This window comes from Stylophora pistillata, chromosome 4, assembly GCF_964205215.1.
Source record: "Stylophora pistillata chromosome 4, jaStyPist1.2, whole genome shotgun sequence".
Classification (NCBI taxonomy): domain Eukaryota; kingdom Metazoa; phylum Cnidaria; class Anthozoa; order Scleractinia; family Pocilloporidae; genus Stylophora; species Stylophora pistillata.
Genome location: NC_142522.1, coordinates 8,476,676 through 8,494,079, shown reverse-complemented (window position 1 = coordinate 8,494,079; position 17,404 = coordinate 8,476,676). Strand labels below are relative to the sequence as shown.

General features: G+C 37.8%; 3 protein-coding genes across 4 annotated transcripts in view; all 3 read left to right on the top strand.

Annotated features, from left to right (window-relative positions):
- Positions 1 to 1,541: 1,541 nt before the first annotated feature.
- LOC111341928 (UDP-GalNAc:beta-1,3-N-acetylgalactosaminyltransferase 1) lies at positions 1,542 to 3,981 on the top strand. The gene is made up of 2 exons (XM_022948975.2): positions 1,542 to 2,665; positions 3,250 to 3,981. Exons 1-2 carry the CDS (start codon positions 1,556 to 1,558, stop codon positions 3,487 to 3,489), a joined length of 1,350 nt encoding a protein of 449 aa, XP_022804710.2. The 5' UTR covers positions 1,542 to 1,555; the 3' UTR covers positions 3,490 to 3,981.
- A 1,757-nt stretch (positions 3,982 to 5,738) lies between these two features.
- On the top strand, positions 5,739 to 9,555 carry LOC148732272 (small EDRK-rich factor 2-like). Its single transcript, XM_088758474.1, has 3 exons — positions 5,739 to 5,895; positions 7,619 to 7,727; positions 8,559 to 9,555. The coding sequence occupies exons 1-3, from the start codon at positions 5,889 to 5,891 to the stop codon at positions 8,638 to 8,640; spliced, it is 198 nt and encodes a 65-aa protein (XP_088614600.1). The 5' UTR covers positions 5,739 to 5,888; the 3' UTR covers positions 8,641 to 9,555.
- A 2,033-nt stretch (positions 9,556 to 11,588) lies between these two features.
- LOC111341940 (large ribosomal subunit protein uL24m) overlaps positions 11,589 to 17,404 on the top strand; it is a 7,585-nt gene continuing 1,769 nt past the window's right edge. Inside the window, exons 1-5 of one of the 2 annotated variants that reach the window (XM_088757349.1) lie at positions 11,625 to 11,764; positions 12,046 to 12,171; positions 12,347 to 12,442; positions 13,614 to 13,717; positions 14,620 to 14,750. In XM_088757349.1, the coding sequence (XP_088613475.1) occupies positions 12,118 to 12,171; positions 12,347 to 12,442; positions 13,614 to 13,717; positions 14,620 to 14,750 (385 nt within the window). In that variant the 5' untranslated portion in view covers positions 11,625 to 11,764; positions 12,046 to 12,117. Of the gene's footprint in view, positions 11,765 to 12,045; positions 12,172 to 12,346; positions 12,443 to 13,613; positions 13,718 to 14,619; positions 14,751 to 17,404 lie in introns of both variants that reach the window. The other variant, XM_088757348.1, reaches the window with a different exon arrangement.

Genomic DNA, 17,404 nt, shown 5'->3' with positions numbered 1-17,404 from the left:
ATCTTCAATTTTCGCTTCGCTCGGCTAATTTGTTTTCATTGTTCACCACTCCGCTACACTCAGGCAGTGACGTTTCTGTTTGTTGCTTGATTCAGTTTATATTCTGTAAAGCTTCAAGAGGACTAATATCGCAAATTACATTTTTATTTCATATGGAACTGTATATGGAATGTCTGGTGTCAAAATTAAGGAACCAAGAACACAAAAACGAAAAGGTTGGAGTGACATAAGAGAATTACTGACCCTGGCGAGATTTATAAAAAAAATCTATCATGAATAAAACATTTAAAAACAACCAATTGCGAGTTCACGTTGTCGGATATCGTGCCCGGTTAGCATTGATTTCGTGTACATCATGTCCTCGACCTTTAGACTCGTCAGCCGGCTCAAGGTATTGGTACTGTAATATGGGACTGCCCCAAAACCACTCTATCATTATCAACTCCTTTCTTTGGTTCGTCAGCATTTCTTTCCGTGGGAAAGCGGCTGAGGCTGAAACAGTCAGTAATCTCGTGCCCAGACCTCGTGGCAAAGCAAGGGAATAAGCCCTCAAACTGTCGTATGGCTGTAATAACCAAGTTGTCTTGGCCTAGAAGGGCTATAGAGAAACTTACAAACCAGTAATTAAGTGAAGGGGTCGCCTATTAGTTAAAGCATAAAATCTGGTAAATCAGCTGGATACCCAGGTCAATAATTTACAGCTTACACCGAAAGTAAAACTCACACCAATTCATTTGAAAAACAGTAAACGACAAATCAAGAGACTTTCGTAGTTAATGGTGTTTTGTTTGGCTCAGAACTTTGGTAAACCAAAAGTTAAACGTTTTAAATTAAATCTCAAGCGACTTCTTTAATCGTTGAAGATGAAAAGTTTGAAAATTAGGGAATATGGCCGAATATCACTTAGGGTCATGATATGCTTAGGTATCCCAGTTTTAGCTGAGGAAAATTAGATCACCTGATGCGATCAATCGCGTGCGAGCAAAGGTACGTAGTAGATTATAGGAAAAATACTTCCTTTTGCGAAGCAGTATCAACCAGTAACAAGTAAGTAAGTAATAAGCCCGAAGAACATAGCGAACTGGAGCCCATCGAAAAAAAAATCTCAGAGAAATCTTTTAGAACCTTCCCCAAAAGGGTAAGACATTTGTCATATGCATTAGGTAGTCAAGAAGTTCAGTAAAACAAACTAGAGGACTGACTCACACTGACCGATCTGTAAGCACAAGTTGTTAGAACTGTCTATGAAACTCCTTGCCTAAAATGTTCTTGGGAGCTTTTAAAAAGAAGTCAGTCTTATAAACAGTTTCCACTGGCATGACCCTTTTATTTAATATTACTTAGTTTTTAAACCCAAATATAAAATATACACTTCTCATTCACTCTTAACATCCATTGCTCACTATTCGGCGAACACTCCCGTCGAAGTGTGATAGGAAATGTAAACTTCTGGTCTAAAGAATATTTTCTATTGAATTAAACGACCTACATTCCTATCAAGGAGCCTGGCGTTTTCAAGGCAACCTAAACAATTCCTTGCTTTTTATGCCATTTTATGCATTTTGCGAACAACGATTACGATCGTTACGCGTACTTAAATCAAAAACATCACAGTCTGTTCGATGCTCTCTTCGGAAGACATAGCCACACGATAGAAAACGTTTATCAAAGAATTTTAAGCAAATTGTTTTTAGCGATCTCCTCACGAAATACTCAGAACCTCATGCAGAAAATTGTTTTCTACATTACGTCGAGGACCAAAGAGATGCAATTCAGGGGAAGCAGATCACGTGCGATTGCTGTTGTATCTTTTGCCCTTGGATGCGTTCTTACCCGTTTTTTATGTTCATACCAAGATTTACCCGTAAGACGAGAAACGAATGAAGAAGCATTGGAAGCTGTGCTAGACGAAACATCTCTGCCAATCTTCGACCCAGAAACAATTCAACCGGAACTTTTCCACCCGCCAGAAAATCGTCAGCCAGTCACTACAGCTTTAAAACCAACCTTACCCCCCTACCCACCGTTATTAAACAGAACAGCGGTAATTCTTACTCCTTCCACTTGTAATAAAGACGCGTTTCTCGTAATAATTGTTGTTTGCTCCAGCAAGGATTTTGAAGCGCGAAAGGTTGTGAGATCTTCTTGGGGGACAAAAATCACGGAAGTGAAACGGTATAACTCTAACTCCCTTTATGAACAGTTTCAAGCTTATTTCGTGATCGGAAGCGACGAAATAAACGACGAAAGAGTCGAAGAGGAATCGCAACGTTACGACGATATCATACGTGGTAATTTCATGGACACTTATGCGCAAATAAATGAGCTCCACACGGTGAAAACCCTTCTGGGGCTGAAATGGGCCACCACGATATGTGACCCGCAGTACATATTAAGAGTCAACGCGGAGTCTTTCGTTAACGTTCAAGAGACCATCAGATGGCTGCATTCATTAGGCAATGACTCAAAGTATAAGGAAGGTTTGTATACAGGGTATCACCACACATTGTCTTCTGGTGGAGTGAAGGTGATTAGAAATCCTCTAAGTCCTTACTTCATTCCAGAAGACCAATGGTCCGATGATCTTCTTCCAAGTTATGTGTCAGGGGTTGGTGTCGTCCTCTCGCGGGATGTTGCTGAAAAAATAGTGCACACTGCTTCGGAGGTAATCTAGAATTCTCCCATAATTTTCATAATTTCTCTGTGCTGTTGTTGACACCGCGTAGAAATAACAAGTATGAGTTTCTAAGTACGACGAGAGCCGGCACAAAAGAGTGATGGAGTCAAGCTGTTTCTCTCCTTCGTCACAAAACAGGCTTATTCTAAATAATTTTTCTACTATGTATTTTTTTTTTTTCGGAGACGAATTAATGAAATAAGTGTAAAAAAATGAATATACTTGAGGATTAGTAACGGAGAGAACTATGTCCTTATTGACCAAGACCGAAGTGCCAGACGGGAAACTGTTTAGCTTGTGGTTATGACGTGCAGATTGAGGAGAGAGATTTTCCCGTCCGGCCCAACCTCACTCAGTCGACCACCGCTGTTTCTTTTTCTTCCTTCCTCCTTTCAGACATAAAGAATATTTCTATTTCGTTTAAAGCTATAGCTTTTTTAAAGAGAAAATCTGTGTTTTGGAAATGAAAGTTTGGACCCCCCCACCCCCCCTCTCTTAAAGTTTACTTCTTTAGTTCGCATGTTGCATATTTTTAAATCTAACGTTTTGTCTTTTTTCGATACGTTTTGTAGATGAAATTGATTCATATTGATGACGTCTTCCTTGGTGTAATGGCGAAGAAGCTTGACATTGCAGTGTCCGACCACAGTCCCCGTTTCGACATCGCCTACACCACCATGCTGACTGAATGCAAAGATCTTTATTTTTGTGTCATCGGCGGCGTTCCTACCAAGGATATGTTTTATCTTCATCAAAATGTGCACCATCTTAGATCTATTTGTGCTACCAACGAGTCAGAATTGCCAGGATGACTGATTACACTCCTTCATCAGTATGCATATTCCCCATACTGTTCACCATATATTTCCTATAAGGTGTTGACGAGGAGAATTTGTTTAATAATAATAATAATAATAATAATAATAATGTTTAAATCTTATATTGCGCAGTCTAACATGCAATAAAAGATATGATCGAATGCGCATTACAACATTAAAAATCTTACAGCAATGAGGCTAATCCTAATAATGATAGTAATAATAATAATTTACAATTTTTCGGAAAAACAATAAAGGTAAAATATGAATTAATAAAAGAACTAATAGAAAGCTAAATTAAAAAGATGTGTTTTTAGTAAAACTTTAAAGTATCCAACGATTGACACTGTCTAATTTCCAGAGGTAGTCGGTTCCATTCTTTGGGCGCAGCATGTTCGAACGCCCTATCCCCGAGTGTCTTTTTTGTTCTGTAGGTGTTATCGATTAGGAGTATGCCCCGGTGTGATCTCAACTGATACCGCTAACTCACTTTGATTTTTATCAAGTCTGAGAGATATTGTGGTGCGACGCCGTAGATACATTTGTGAACTAACATTGCTATCTTGAATTCCATTCTGTGGTTGACCGGAAGCCAGTGCAGGTTGATCAGGGACGGTGTGATATGATCATACCTGGATACAGTGCCTACCAGTCGAGCTGCCGCGTTTTGTAGGCGTTGCAGCTTGCCAAGATGAACAGCGGGTTTACCATATAGAAGACCGTTGCAGTAGTCTAATAATCAAGAGCTTCTTTAGTTAGTGACCATCTCCTTTATTGTCGTGGACCTAATGTTAAAAACGCAACAATGACCTCCTTCGTACCTTATTTGTCGATGGCAAATGCTTTTTTAGGTAGGAGTTATTGGGTACAACTTGTTCCCACCGCCTTTTCAGGGAAAAGGCCCTGGAAACGAGGTTGTATTGAGTACAGCAGTGCGCTCTCTCAAACCTCATGCAGCTTTCAAAACATTAAAAATAAAATACTTCAATTCTTAAATACTGTGAAATCGATTTGGTTTAAAAGTCACAACCATTGCTTAAATTGATAAGTTCAACAGAAATATAAGGGCCCTCTCGAATCAAAGCATTTGGACTAATACGCTACGGGGACGTAAAGAGTAGGATTTGAAAATGATTTTCCCTTGGATTCGTGCGGTTACGAAAAAGCTTGTACCAACGCGAGAAATTAAAAACTTTTAGAACCGGCCGTAATTGTTTGGGATTTATTTATTTATTTATGTTTTTCCCTTTTTCAAGAAATTCTAGAGCAGAATCATTCTTGGTTTTCAGCCATGATGTGTGATTCAGTCCAATAATCGAAGAAGGACTGGCTATTAGAATCGAGTTGCTTGGGGAACTAAGCATCTCGGGGGGGGTGGGGGAGGGGAATAACAGGCGATTTCAGTCATTGACAGGATTAGCTGCTTTTTATTATCACTGTAGATATGAACGTCTCGTTGATTACAGCAAAGGAAATGGTGGGGTAGACATTTAGACAAAAACTATTTACAATACCTGAAATAGAATACATTTTACTGCAATTAACTTGCTGAGTCCTCTGATCAAATCTATTTTCTTTTCAAAAACTTTATTAATGCATGGCTAGTCCCTTTAAAGCCGATTCAAGAAAGTGACTGATTTGAGTTCAAAAGTTCTCTTTACAGACTTGACTTAGAAACCATCAACGAAAATTTGATCTGCTGAGAAATCTGCCTGACTAACTAACTAACTGCTCCTCTGGCTGGCAACTCAAATCGTTATGACCCTAAGAAAAAAAAAGACAATAATCCCCGAGAAATAATTGACCCACGTGATTACTTTTGATTGTACCAAATACGTTATAGTAGCAGTAAATTCGATGAAAAGTTTAATCTTTTCTGGAAAATGTATCTGTGCCACTCTAATTGATACAGATAATGCTCTAGACAAAAATAACAGAAAATTCCATAAATCCCCTCAGAGTCATTAAAGGGAACATTACTGACTCTAATCAAGAGCCCCATTACACCTGCTCTTTTTTCATGCGCATGACTAGAGAAGTTAATTATTCTGGATCATTGCTTCAGTTTTGGGATAGTCGTTTGCTCTACCCAAGGATTCGACTGAACTAGTGCACGCTGATTAAAGCGTGCGTATCAAGTATTCGTCTGCTCTCTCAACTTCCCCTAAATGTGACTTGTTGGTCACTTCGACCGTCGGCCTCTTCGTGAAATATGGTAGCTTGGTTATCCTGCGTTAACTGGTCACTTTTGCAGCAAGGGATCACGGGGCAAAATGCTTGGTTACTAAGTTCTAGACAACAAGGAATTATTTTCGTATCGTGGATATCCTCTTTAGAAAAATCTCGTGGTTTTTCCTCAAGATTCACTCCCTTCTCCATAGATTTTCCACAGAATGACTCGTGAGTACTTTTTCTATGTATATCCGTAGTGAGAATGTGGGGATTGAGGTAAATGACTTGACGATTTTGGGTAGAATTTATAACATGTCGACTTGAAGCTTACCAAGGTCCGTAAAGAGGGCTCTTTGTTCAGAAATTATTCGGCAATTTTTCTCTCTAATCACCTAACTGATATCTTTTCAGAATCTCTGATCACATGGTTACTGATTAAGCAAAGGTTGCAAACTAACACGCGATCAATTATTTTCTCCTAATTGTCACATGATTGAAACTGGTACAAAATGGAATCGAAATCAACAAATGTTTCACAATGTTTCGATAAACTTGCTGACTTGAAGAAATGTGCTTTAATATAGCGTATTACAGTAAACCGGGTTTGCAGTGTGACAAATGCAGCTGAAACTCGGAAACCTTTTTCTTAGTTCAAGGATGTCTGAAAGAGCGTGTAAAAGTGAATAGTTTAAATAATTAATGGTTCAATGACTGTATTTGGCAAGCAGTGGCAGTCACAAAAATTCGATCTACTATTACTGATTTTTGTGCCAATAATGGGAAGTTAACTGAACTATTAGATGCTAAGTATGTATGAGAATCATATATATGAACTGCGGTTACAGAAACGCATATGAGAACGATCTTTGCAGTGAGCAGCACTATTTAAGTAATAGTGAAATTAAGACCTGAAACAAATTCAGGCCAGCATGGGATTCGAACCCATGACTTCTGCGATGCCAGTGCAGTGCTCTACCAACTGTGCTAACAAGCCAACTGGGAGCTTAATTTCACTATTGCTTAAATAGTGTTGCTCACTGCAAAGATTGTTCTCGTATGCATTTGAACTATAAAGCTATCTTTCACTTAAATGTTCATGTACATGCAGATGATAAAACTCCTTCAAAAACTCTCAGTGATGATAGTTCTAGGTATGATTTGAAGGAGTAGAAACTTCCTGTGCTTTTGTTGTGTTGTGAGTGCATTCACATCTAAGATGACTTCTCTAGCCAGATTGATCAATCGTTAAATGTAATTATCTTTTAACTGATGGAATTCAGTGGACAGTATGAAATGTTTTAAGGCACAGCCAGTGATGTGAAGCACTGGGCCGGGTTGTTCCAAGGTGGGTTAAGATAACCCAGGATTAGTGTGAAATTTGATTTCAGATCTGAGAGCTTTTAAAGAGGATTCAGTTTAATTCCATTTGTCTAGAATTTGATGATTGAGTGCTCTAAAAATAATTGGGAAAATTGTCCCGAAACAGCTTTTGAACAGAGAAATATAGAAACCTGGATTAAAATTTAACCCTGGGTTTGTGCTAATCGGCCTTCGAGCAACTGGTCCCTGGTCTATTGTGTGGATGAAAAATGTAGGGCAGAGGGGGTGAGTAGACCTTATTGGGGTTATTCTAAAATCTTCCCCCCTCCCCCCCAGCATGCACTTAGGAGCAACCCTTTTTGGTTAATACTTTGACTCCCAGGAGTGATTAGTGTTTAAATTCTCCCTAAAATTTTAGTACGCTTGGCTAGTAGATGATTGATTAGAATTAAGAATATAATCAACGAGGGGATATTGTTTGGATATAATATTTAAATGTTATGATTATGTAACAAGTAAATGTATGGTCATCTGTTGGGAGAATTCTCTCTTAGATCATTGCATCAAATAGGGTTAGTCAATGAATGTATGCATGTTTGAGGAAACATTTCTTTGGGATCTTTCTGGTCAGGTGGAAACCAGCGTGAGTTGGCCCGTGCTAAAAACTTGAAGAAACAACAAGAGATGGGTAAAAAGAAAGGAGGCGAGAGTGGTGAAGCTCTCAAAGCAAGAAAAGAAAGGTTTGAAAATAGACATCATGTTTTTAAAAGGGAAAAAGTGTATTCAGGAGATGTCATGAGTTTTATGGAGTTAGTTGCCTCTGACTGTTGTTATTTCTGAAACAGATGTTTCGGCTAATGCGTAAGCCTTCATCAGTGACATGAAAAATGAAGATCGTTGTCATACGCTATTTAAAGTTAAAAACGTGACATGAAGCTTGCGCACATAACTATGTATTTGATGCTTGCGTGAGGTCTTTATAGGCTCCTGGAAGTACAATTTGATCGTACGATGAAGTACGATGCGATCTTCAGTTCTCATTTTTGACTAGTTTTAACAATACTTTGGCAAGCAATTAATTATGATGCCAAGGTGCAAATCAATCTGCAAAATGTTTGTCTGTGTTATATATTAAGCCATCACCTGAAAGATGTCCTATTCCACTGTCATTTTATTTCATAGTAGTTTAGCCTTTAGGTTCTGAAATAATTCCTACAGGCCTCTCTGAGCATTGTATTGATCACATGAAAGATGAAAACAATAAAAATAAGGCCATCGAAGTGTTCTTTCTGATCAACATAAAATCTGAGGAGCTGAAAAAGTTCATTTCTTTCAAAGTCAAGCCTTAAAAAATGAAAACAAAGAAACCAAGTTATAATCACTCAGCATAGCCATTTCATTGCTCCTCTCTCTGTCTGTATTTTTGCCCTTTCCTATGGTGTAAATGTGGTAAAACTAAGTGTAATTAAATGGTAGTCAATTTGTAACTCATACATTTGTGCCTCTCCTTGTATTAGAGGGAGGTTCAATGTATTTATATGCCCCAGTAAGCTCTTTGTTTTTTTGTTTAGGGATGCCGCTATGATGCGAGAAAAACAGAAGAAAGCAGAAGAGAAACAAGCTTCTGGTGCATCTGGAGGCACAAAGAAATGAACTTTGTGTATAAGAATTTCTCAGTCAATTAGAACTTTTCAATGCTACTTAAAAGTCCTTGGTAGTAGTCTCTTGAAACACAGCCAGAACTCCTAAAATACAGATACTTGTGTCAAAGACAGTGGCATAGACCTTGTTAATTTTTTTGGCATTGCTTATCACAGGAAAGTTACTTGTCATTCAAGTGCTGTTAATATTTGAATGTTTCTGTAAATTTGTATTCTTTCTCCTTGTTATTGGTTAACTCCTGGTTTTCACTTGTAAGGATGCAAGGTAAATTCAATCAGACTTTTTATGCATTATTTGTATTGGTTATAGAACTGAATGGAGTCCACTTTGGTCTGTAATCATATGGGTGATGAACAAAATTGGCAACTCTGAAGCGGGAGTCCAATTTGTCAATTAGGTGTATGATTATGTACAGAACTGGATGACACAAAGTCCTGTCACCAAGTAAACAAAACTATGACAAAATTTGAGAAATAAACCAGCCATTGGTTATACATTTTCATAAAAAAACAACAACAACAACAACAGTTAAGTTGGCTACTGTCCAGTAACACAGGTATGACTTGTACACGATCCAAATTACAAGCATGATGCCTACACTGTCCCACAAGTGCTCAAACTGGGTGGGCTGGTGATAACCAATCATGTTCAAAAACTTTGTTATAGTTTTGATTATAATTGCTATTGTTTCATTTTGTTGTGGTTTTTTGTAGGCATTAGTTATTCAAACAATTACCGTACTTGCTGATGTATGTCAGCTTGAATTTAGATGTACACTGAATGATCATTGCTTAGTGAAAACCACCTGTTAACCGTCAGTAGTATCACAAACTCAGAGATGGGGCCATAATAGAATGTTTCTGCATTTCAACTCGAATTAATAAAAATTACATAATTTTTATATTACTTGTTGAGATGCAGATTATTAATGAACCCTTAAACTCACCAAGAGTGATCAGCATTTTGTTTCTTCCATTAGTTTCACCCTGAATCAAACATCAAAGTTGTGAGAAAAAAAAAGGAAATGATCCCAAATGCAAGAAGCTCTTGATTGTTACACAAATTCTCCTTGTGACTGCTGTAGGAAATGTGCAGAGAACAGTATCAGGTGGGGATCCAGGATTTAGTCAAGGGGGGGTTTGGAGTATTGTCCAAGGGCATGCTCCCCTGAGAGATTTTGAAAATTAGGTCTTCTGAAACATGATTTCCAGTGTTCTGAGGGAAAAGTTAAGGGGTTTGACCGAACCACTCGAACAACCCCTGGATCCGCCCTAGAGTATTGAGAACTTGCATACTGATGTTGGGATCTACTTGTTTTATAGTCACTTCCTGCATGTGGGCTAGTCTTGAAAAGATGGAACTTATTTATCATAATGATAATTATAGTTGTGTTCAGAATAACTCAATTTAGTATTACCAACAATCTCATATTTAGATCAATATATGAAAAGTGACTTTTCATGAAAATTTTGATTCATAGAAATTAAAAGTAACTTGCTTTCTTGTCAATAAGAAATCATTACTTTATAGTTATTATGTCATATGATGTGTGTATGTGTGGGGTCCCCTTCCCACCTATAAATTTTAACTAATTAAGGTGGCCAAACACAGTTTTCGCGCATGCTTTTGCTGATGCAATTCAGCACGCGCACAAGGATTGCAAAAAATAAACGTGCCATCAATAGAGTGGTCATTTTAGTTACTCAACTTGTACCCACGCTATCTGTGCTATTTTTCTCTATAGTTGGCACAGTTTATTGAGGGCTTTAATCTTTTATTACAAAGATATGTTAGAAAAGTTGACGGTGCGAAGAACCCGGCAATTCTCAGCTTTTTCATTGTTACTGAAAGAACCCAGTTAAACGCAGCACATACATAGTAAAAAAACTGTGATTGAATGGAAAATTTCTTTCTTGGAAATATGCCTTTTTCTTGAGAACCACTTATTAGAATTTCACGAAATTTGGCATGAAATACTTTTAGGAAATAAGTAACTAGAATATTGAAAAACTTGACTTTTACAAAGGAAATTCTAGATAAGCGAGTGAACCTTCAACAAGGGATAATTAAAGATCTCTCTGTTAAATTGTTAGCAGAATGGTGTTAACTTGTATCATTACAAGCTCGTTGCATGCAAATTATAAAGAAAATCTAATTGCTAGATTTTCTACAAATAAACAAAACCAATTTTAAAGGCCTGGTTATATTTATTCATGTCATCATGGCAATGGCACATATGTCAGCTGAACTATCGAAAAACAAAGTTTGTGTCGTTAACTTGCTTGATGCCAGTTTTGGTGACTGAGAGATAAAGGGTTTTAGAGAAATTAATGAAAGAAGCACGGATATTAAAAACTGTGTTCAACCACCTACCTCCACTGGAGAAATGTGTTACCACATATAATTTCAACTAGCATGATCCTGATGAAAAAAATATGAAAAAACTACAAGACTGAAAATTTTGCCATACTAATTTTATGTGACGCTTGCAATAGTTCAGCAGTTGAAACTGTAGGGGGTCTGAGCCCTCCCAAATCCCCCCCCCTCTTCTATAAAAATTGACTCGCGTTTTGGCTCTCAAGACGATTTCTAAAAAGCCCCCCCCCCCCCCTCTTCTATGCCCCTAGAACTTCATATTTCATATTTTTAACACCGTTTACTGTAAACGTGACGGTTATGCCTGAGACACGTTGGTAACGCTTACGTGACAGTGACTACTGGGTCTCTTTTGAAATGTAATTCAGGAAATGTTTGAAGAGACGCAAGGAAAACGGATTTAAGAGGTCCAAATAAAGAAGACACCTTTGAAAAATGAAGATTAAGTCGATCTTGACCACATCTTTGGCCATATGACTAAAGTACGGCTGGAAGTCTATAAATGCGACATAGCGTTTAGTCTGTGTCACACAAAGTCGTTACGTCATACGTCTAGTTTCAGTTTGCCTCGGTTAGCAAAGACCGGTGCCATCTTGGATCACCGGGTGTGATGCCTTCTATTCCTTGGAACCCGTTTGGGTTTTCCCCAAAGCCGCTACGTTTTCCAAGAATACGTGTTGGAAATAAGAGACAACCGATTGTACCTTTAAAAGAATGGAAAGTAGTGAGGGGGGATACGGTAAGAAATATTGACCATTTATAAATGCGTTCATCACCCATTTCGAATTCAGAAAATCTACCAGTTGGGTTCTTAATACACATGTTATTATGTAAAACGAGGCAGCCTTGTTCGCTGAGAAGCTATAGTTCATTCAGTATTTCAGCTAAATTAACACCATTTCTGACGATAAAAAGAGATGGTGAAAGGAAATTTTACGATCGGTAGATATGAAGCGCGTTCCACTTACCCTTCTGAAGGAACAGAAAAAAAGCTAATTTAATTATTGTTAACCTTTCTAGTACAGAGAAGACAATTTTATAAGGAGAGTAACAAAGAAAATTGGGAGCGATCAGAGATGGTGCTAATATTTAATGGACAAGGGCCAAGAGCTTAAAGCCTCTCGGAATGATACTGATTCTTATGAGGTGAGAGGTTGCTTGTCACCACACCCTTTCCCACCCACCCCTCCCCCCCTTATCACTTCATTCACGGTGTCTTAAGGAAAACCTATCGTATAGCATTTTTAATCTCAAAATCTGAGGTAATAAACTATTGTTAAGGTGGTGTACTGAATAGGTCAATGAATTTCACCCTCTCAAGGTAATGATTCTTGCTGGGAAAGATAGAGGAAAGATTGGAAAGATCAATGAAGTGGTTAGAAGCAAGAACTGGGTATTTGTTGAAGGATTAAACACGGTAATTCATTCTTTTTATGTACTTTAAGTTGATCTGATATAAACCATGTAAGAAATACTGTATGTTTTCTTTAATGTACTGCATGAAAGACTAGTGGCAGGAATGGCCCATTTTTTTTTTACAGGTGGAGAATCCTGTACGCCTGCAAACAGTCAGTCAGTTGTTACTTGGAACTAAAAGAAATGCAAATATGATCTCTTTAAATTAAGCAACGTACCTTTACCACAGCCTTTACAAAGTTTGCTTCTTCATCTAGTACCGAACCACACGCGGAGCAAAAGATCATGAGCCCAAAAAAAGGAGGTTTCCGAGCGAGCAGTGTAGTATTGTTACACCATTTCAATTGCAAATAGCACCCATGTAGTATTTTATATGTTGTAGTTCAATTTTATACGTTGTTCAAATTTTATTTTTCTTTGTTCTTGGTCATGTTAATGTATGATGATGAGTTTAAAACAAAGGAAAATAAAATTTGAACCAAGAATAAAATTGAACTACAACATGTACACCATTTCAATTGCAAATAGCAACTGCTGACCAACCGCTGACCAACTTGTTTTGTTTGTTTTGCCGTGAGTTAATTTTGTTTTGCCGTGAGTTAATTTTGTTTTGCCATGAGTTAATTTTGTTTTGCCGTGAGTTAGTTTTGTTTTGCCGTGAGTTAATTTTGTTTTGCCGTGAGTTAATTTTGTTGTGCTGTGAGTTAATTTTGTTTTGCCATGAGTTAATTTTGTTTTGCCGTGAGTTAATTGTTTTGCCGTGAGTTAATTTTGTTTTGCTGTGACTTAATTTTGTTTTGCCGTGAGTTAAATTGTTTTGCCGTGAGTTAATTTTGTTTTGCCGTGAGTTAATTTTGTTTTGCCGTGAGTAAGGTGTGAAGTGCCATGACTTCTTTTGTTTTGCGGTGACAGTTGTGGGCCACCGTGAATAATCCCCTAATTGACATTTTTCTTTATTCTCAATACTAATGTCTGTTTTATGTTGTATTGATATTACAAGGAGAAATTATGTCTTCATGGAAAGCTTCAAAATGACGATCACTTACCATTCTCCAAGGCTTCCACTTGATCAAAATAAAAACTGTACATACTGTATGTTTTAAATTGTAGCTTGGGTTTTGTTATGTTTTAGCACAGACTGTTTTTAGCCATTTCTGTCTATTTCTTGACAGCACAAACGTTACATCGCCCCACAGAAAGGTTTTGATGGAGGACTTATCAACAGTGAAGCACCACTTCGGGTGTCGGAAGTGTCTCTTGTAGATCCTTCAGATGGGTGAGCTGTTATGGCCATTACTCTTGTTTGTACACCATTTTGATCAGTTCTTATCTGTGATTCATTAGAGGACACATGCATGGATGATGTCACCATCAACAGTATTTTGCTTTTTTATTATATAAAACAAATGATTTCATTATGGTCACAGAAGATGCCCAAATATAGTAAGAACATTCTGACATCATCTGTGATTTATTACTAAACTGACAGACAGCAACAGGGATTGCATATTTCTAATTACATGTTTTGTTATGTGGTATCGCAGAGAATTTTTAAGAGTTGTGCCATATGTTGATGGGCCTGTAGAGAGAGTCAAAGTACAAACGGCGAGTAAAAATACTCAGAGATACTACACAACAAAATGTTTAATAAGAGATTTATTTTCCAACACACCAAACTGTTATTTCAGTGTAGGTGAATTATGCAGATATTTCTGGAGTACAGTTATTGCATGATATTTGTACTTGTCTTATATGTTATTTCTATTCTATGAAGCACATTTGGATAATGAATTAATTAGTGGAGATTATGTTGGTAGGTTTAGATCTACATATCCTTGTAGAAAATACTGATCTAGCAATAAAGAGTCAGAAAGATGATAAATTTTCCCATCTTTTGTCCTCTATTTGCTCACACAACACTTTCTGCCATAAGCAGGATATGTGTCACATATGAACCTTGTATTGGCCTAGTTCACTATAGATAGAGTTCTGTGTTGCACAGTGGTGCAGCATCAGAGTGCCAAGCTCTAAGGTTTGATTTCTAATGGACTCTCAGAACTTTTTCTAAATCCCACAGTCATAACAAAACAAAAACATCTATTTCTTTATTATGAAGGGAGCCTGGCATAAAAATTGCTATCACAAGCATATTTTACTAAGAAATACTTAACTTTATAGAAAACCCACAGATATTACCTATAGATTCACAGAGAAGGGTGAAAAGGTTAGAGTATCAGACCGCACTGGCCGTATTATTCCTAAACCACCATGGGAACGAAGAGATGTGAAGAACCGATCAGCTATAAAAGGTCAGTTACTGAAAGTTACTTCTAGTCCAATTTCAATACCGGTAACTCAGGATTAAAGAGATCACAGCTATCTGATAAAATTTGTTGTTTTCCCCTGAATTTTTCATTAACCAAAATTAGACTTTTTAATTATGTGTGCCATTTCATTGTCTATCATTGTTTTTGAGAGAGCACTAGTCACCATGGTTACCTCTTGTGACTGTGGATCAAAAGGCCTCAATTTTACCCCTGTGTTGTGCTGGTGGGCTGAAGAATTTTCTCTCACACAGTCTCTCTCCACTGGGGACAGTGCGAGAGGCCAAGTGTGGTGAGAGAGTGCCAGTATGGTGACCGAGAGCTAACCGCCTCCGGGTTAGCTCAATTGGTTGAGCGCCAGACTGTTGTGTTTGAGGTCCAGGGTTCAAGTCCCGGCCAGACCAACACTCAGGGTCTTAAAAATAACTGAGGAGAATGTGCTACCTTTCTATAACATCAAGAAATGGATAGACATTCAAGTCTTCTCGGATAAGGACGAATAAACTGTAAGTCCTGTCTCCTGCATCTATTAATTAGTTAATTTGGTTGGGGGGGGGACGTTAAAAAACCCACTCATGAGATTGCTGTGATGTGGTCTGGTCTGTTTACTGAGAATTGGGGGGAGGAGGCATCTATTAGATTCACCTTTATTTGATTGTAAACTGCTTAGCAGTCGGGTAAAGTCCCCTGCACAGTGTTGTGAAGCGCCATGAGCTCAGGATATGAGTGCTTTATATAGAGGATATTACATGGCCACGCGGGGATACGAATTTTATCTTCTCATGCTGAAAGTATCTCTCACGAGTGAGCTGCGCTCATTCGTGAGAGATACTTTCAGCATGAGAAGATAAAATTCGTATCCCCAAGCAGCCATGTAATGTTCTGTTTATTATATAGATACTGATGAAATTTCCACATAAAGGACAACTTTTGGTATTCATTTTCGAAACAGCAATTGGGTAATTATGTTGGTAACCATGGCCACACCAATATCCTCACACGCGAAAGATAAAATATTATCTTCACTGTGCGCTGTGAAGATATCATTTTTAGTAAAAGGAGAAATCCTGGTATTTCATCAGTATCTATAGAATAAAAATAAATATATCTTAAATAAATATATCAGCCCTTTAGGTGTGGATTGGACTCAGAGGCCCTGCCAATGGATCTTATTATGATTAGTATCATTTAAGGGCCCCTCCAGGGATTTTGTTGCTAATTTCCCCTTTTTGACTCCAAGGGCCTTGTTTTGGGATTTTGTTACGGTTTACAGTTGTAGTAAAAAGTGGGCCTTCCCTTTTTTAATGCTCGCTGCATTGCTTCTTTGCAATTGATTACACCCCTCGTATTAACATATTTAGTATTCTTATCTCTTAGTTTTTAGGGTTTGTTTCTTGTATTTTGTCCATTGCTTTCTTTGTAATTAGGTTTTTTGTTTATTAGCACCAGTTCATTAGTCGTTATCTGTAATTACGTAATCACTAGTACTTCGATTCTATTTAATGCTCTTTTTTTATTTCAAAAGTTGTAAATAACTGAAGAAGGTCTCTGACGGAAAGGTTTTTTATTAAAATTTTTTATATTTTTTACATCAGAAGTTGTCCATCCTCGCAATTTTTTAACTTTCTACGTTCGCGTTGGCTGTGAGGTTTGGACTGCGAATCTTTATTGATCCTCCTGGTGCGGTGCACCTTTGTTGGCCCGAGAGTTCCATTAACGACTTTAAATAAATATATATATATCTTATAAGTCGGTAATGGCAAAGTGTCAGGGAGAGCCATTAAAATACAAATTACTATTGGAGAGGGGAGGGGTAATCCTGCAGTGGACTAGAGTCCCATCTAGGGTTTAGAACCCTACTCCTTGTTCAGGAAGGATGTGCTTATTGGCCTGTGCATACAGCTGTTTACAGAAAGGTTGTCAGCCAAACTAAAGTGCACACAACAATCCAAATTGCATTGTAGAAAGTATTCAGGTCACATCACAGCTCCTTGACCTCAGGATTCCAAGGAAATCTGAGAAAAATGTCAATGAAAAACTGAAAGAAAAACAAACCAACCCTAATGAAGGAGGAAAACGACTTAAACTCAACAAGAGTGAATTTGAAGTGACATAAACTTAAAGTGCACCTACACCCAAAAAATTTTTTTCGCTTAACGAAGTAAGCTTATTTTTTTGAGTATTTCTGCGCAAAAATTTTTTTATTTGCTCAAATCTTCAATTTTCTATGCCCAGTCAAAATACGGAAAATCGGCCGCCATCTTGCCCCACGACCGAGTTTAAAGAGGAATGGCTCTAGTGGGTAATGTGACGTCAAATCGAGAACACGAAAGTCTGCTTTTCACACAGTTTCACTTGTTTGGGAAGGTTGTAGTCGATAATTGTCCGAAAATATGCCGACTAAGTGTGTTGTAGAAAGATGTAGCAACGTGCGAAATTTGCAAGAGGGTATCGCGCTCCATACAATCTTCATACAACACACCTAGTCGGCATATTTCGGACGATATCGACGACAATCTTCCCAAACAAGTGAAAATGTGTGAGATGCAGACTTTCGTGTTCTCGATTTGACGTCACATTACCCGCTAGAGCCATTCTTCTTTAAACTCGGTCGTGGGGCAAGATGGCGGCCGATTTTC

What these genes read in the sequence shown, in the direction of transcription:
- LOC111341928 (XM_022948975.2), top strand. Translation starts at nt 1,556, where the DNA reads ATGCATTTTGCGAACAACGATTACGATCGTTACGCGTACTTAAATCAA. An exon ending in TAGTGCACACTGCTTCGGAG is followed by an intron (nt 2,666 to 3,249) that starts GTAATCTAGAAT and finishes TACGTTTTGTAG; the next exon opens with ATGAAATTGATTCATATTGA.
- LOC148732272 (XM_088758474.1), top strand. An exon ending in CTCAAAGCAAGAAAAGAAAG is followed by an intron (nt 7,728 to 8,558) that starts GTTTGAAAATAG and finishes TTTTTTGTTTAG; the next exon opens with GGATGCCGCTATGATGCGAG.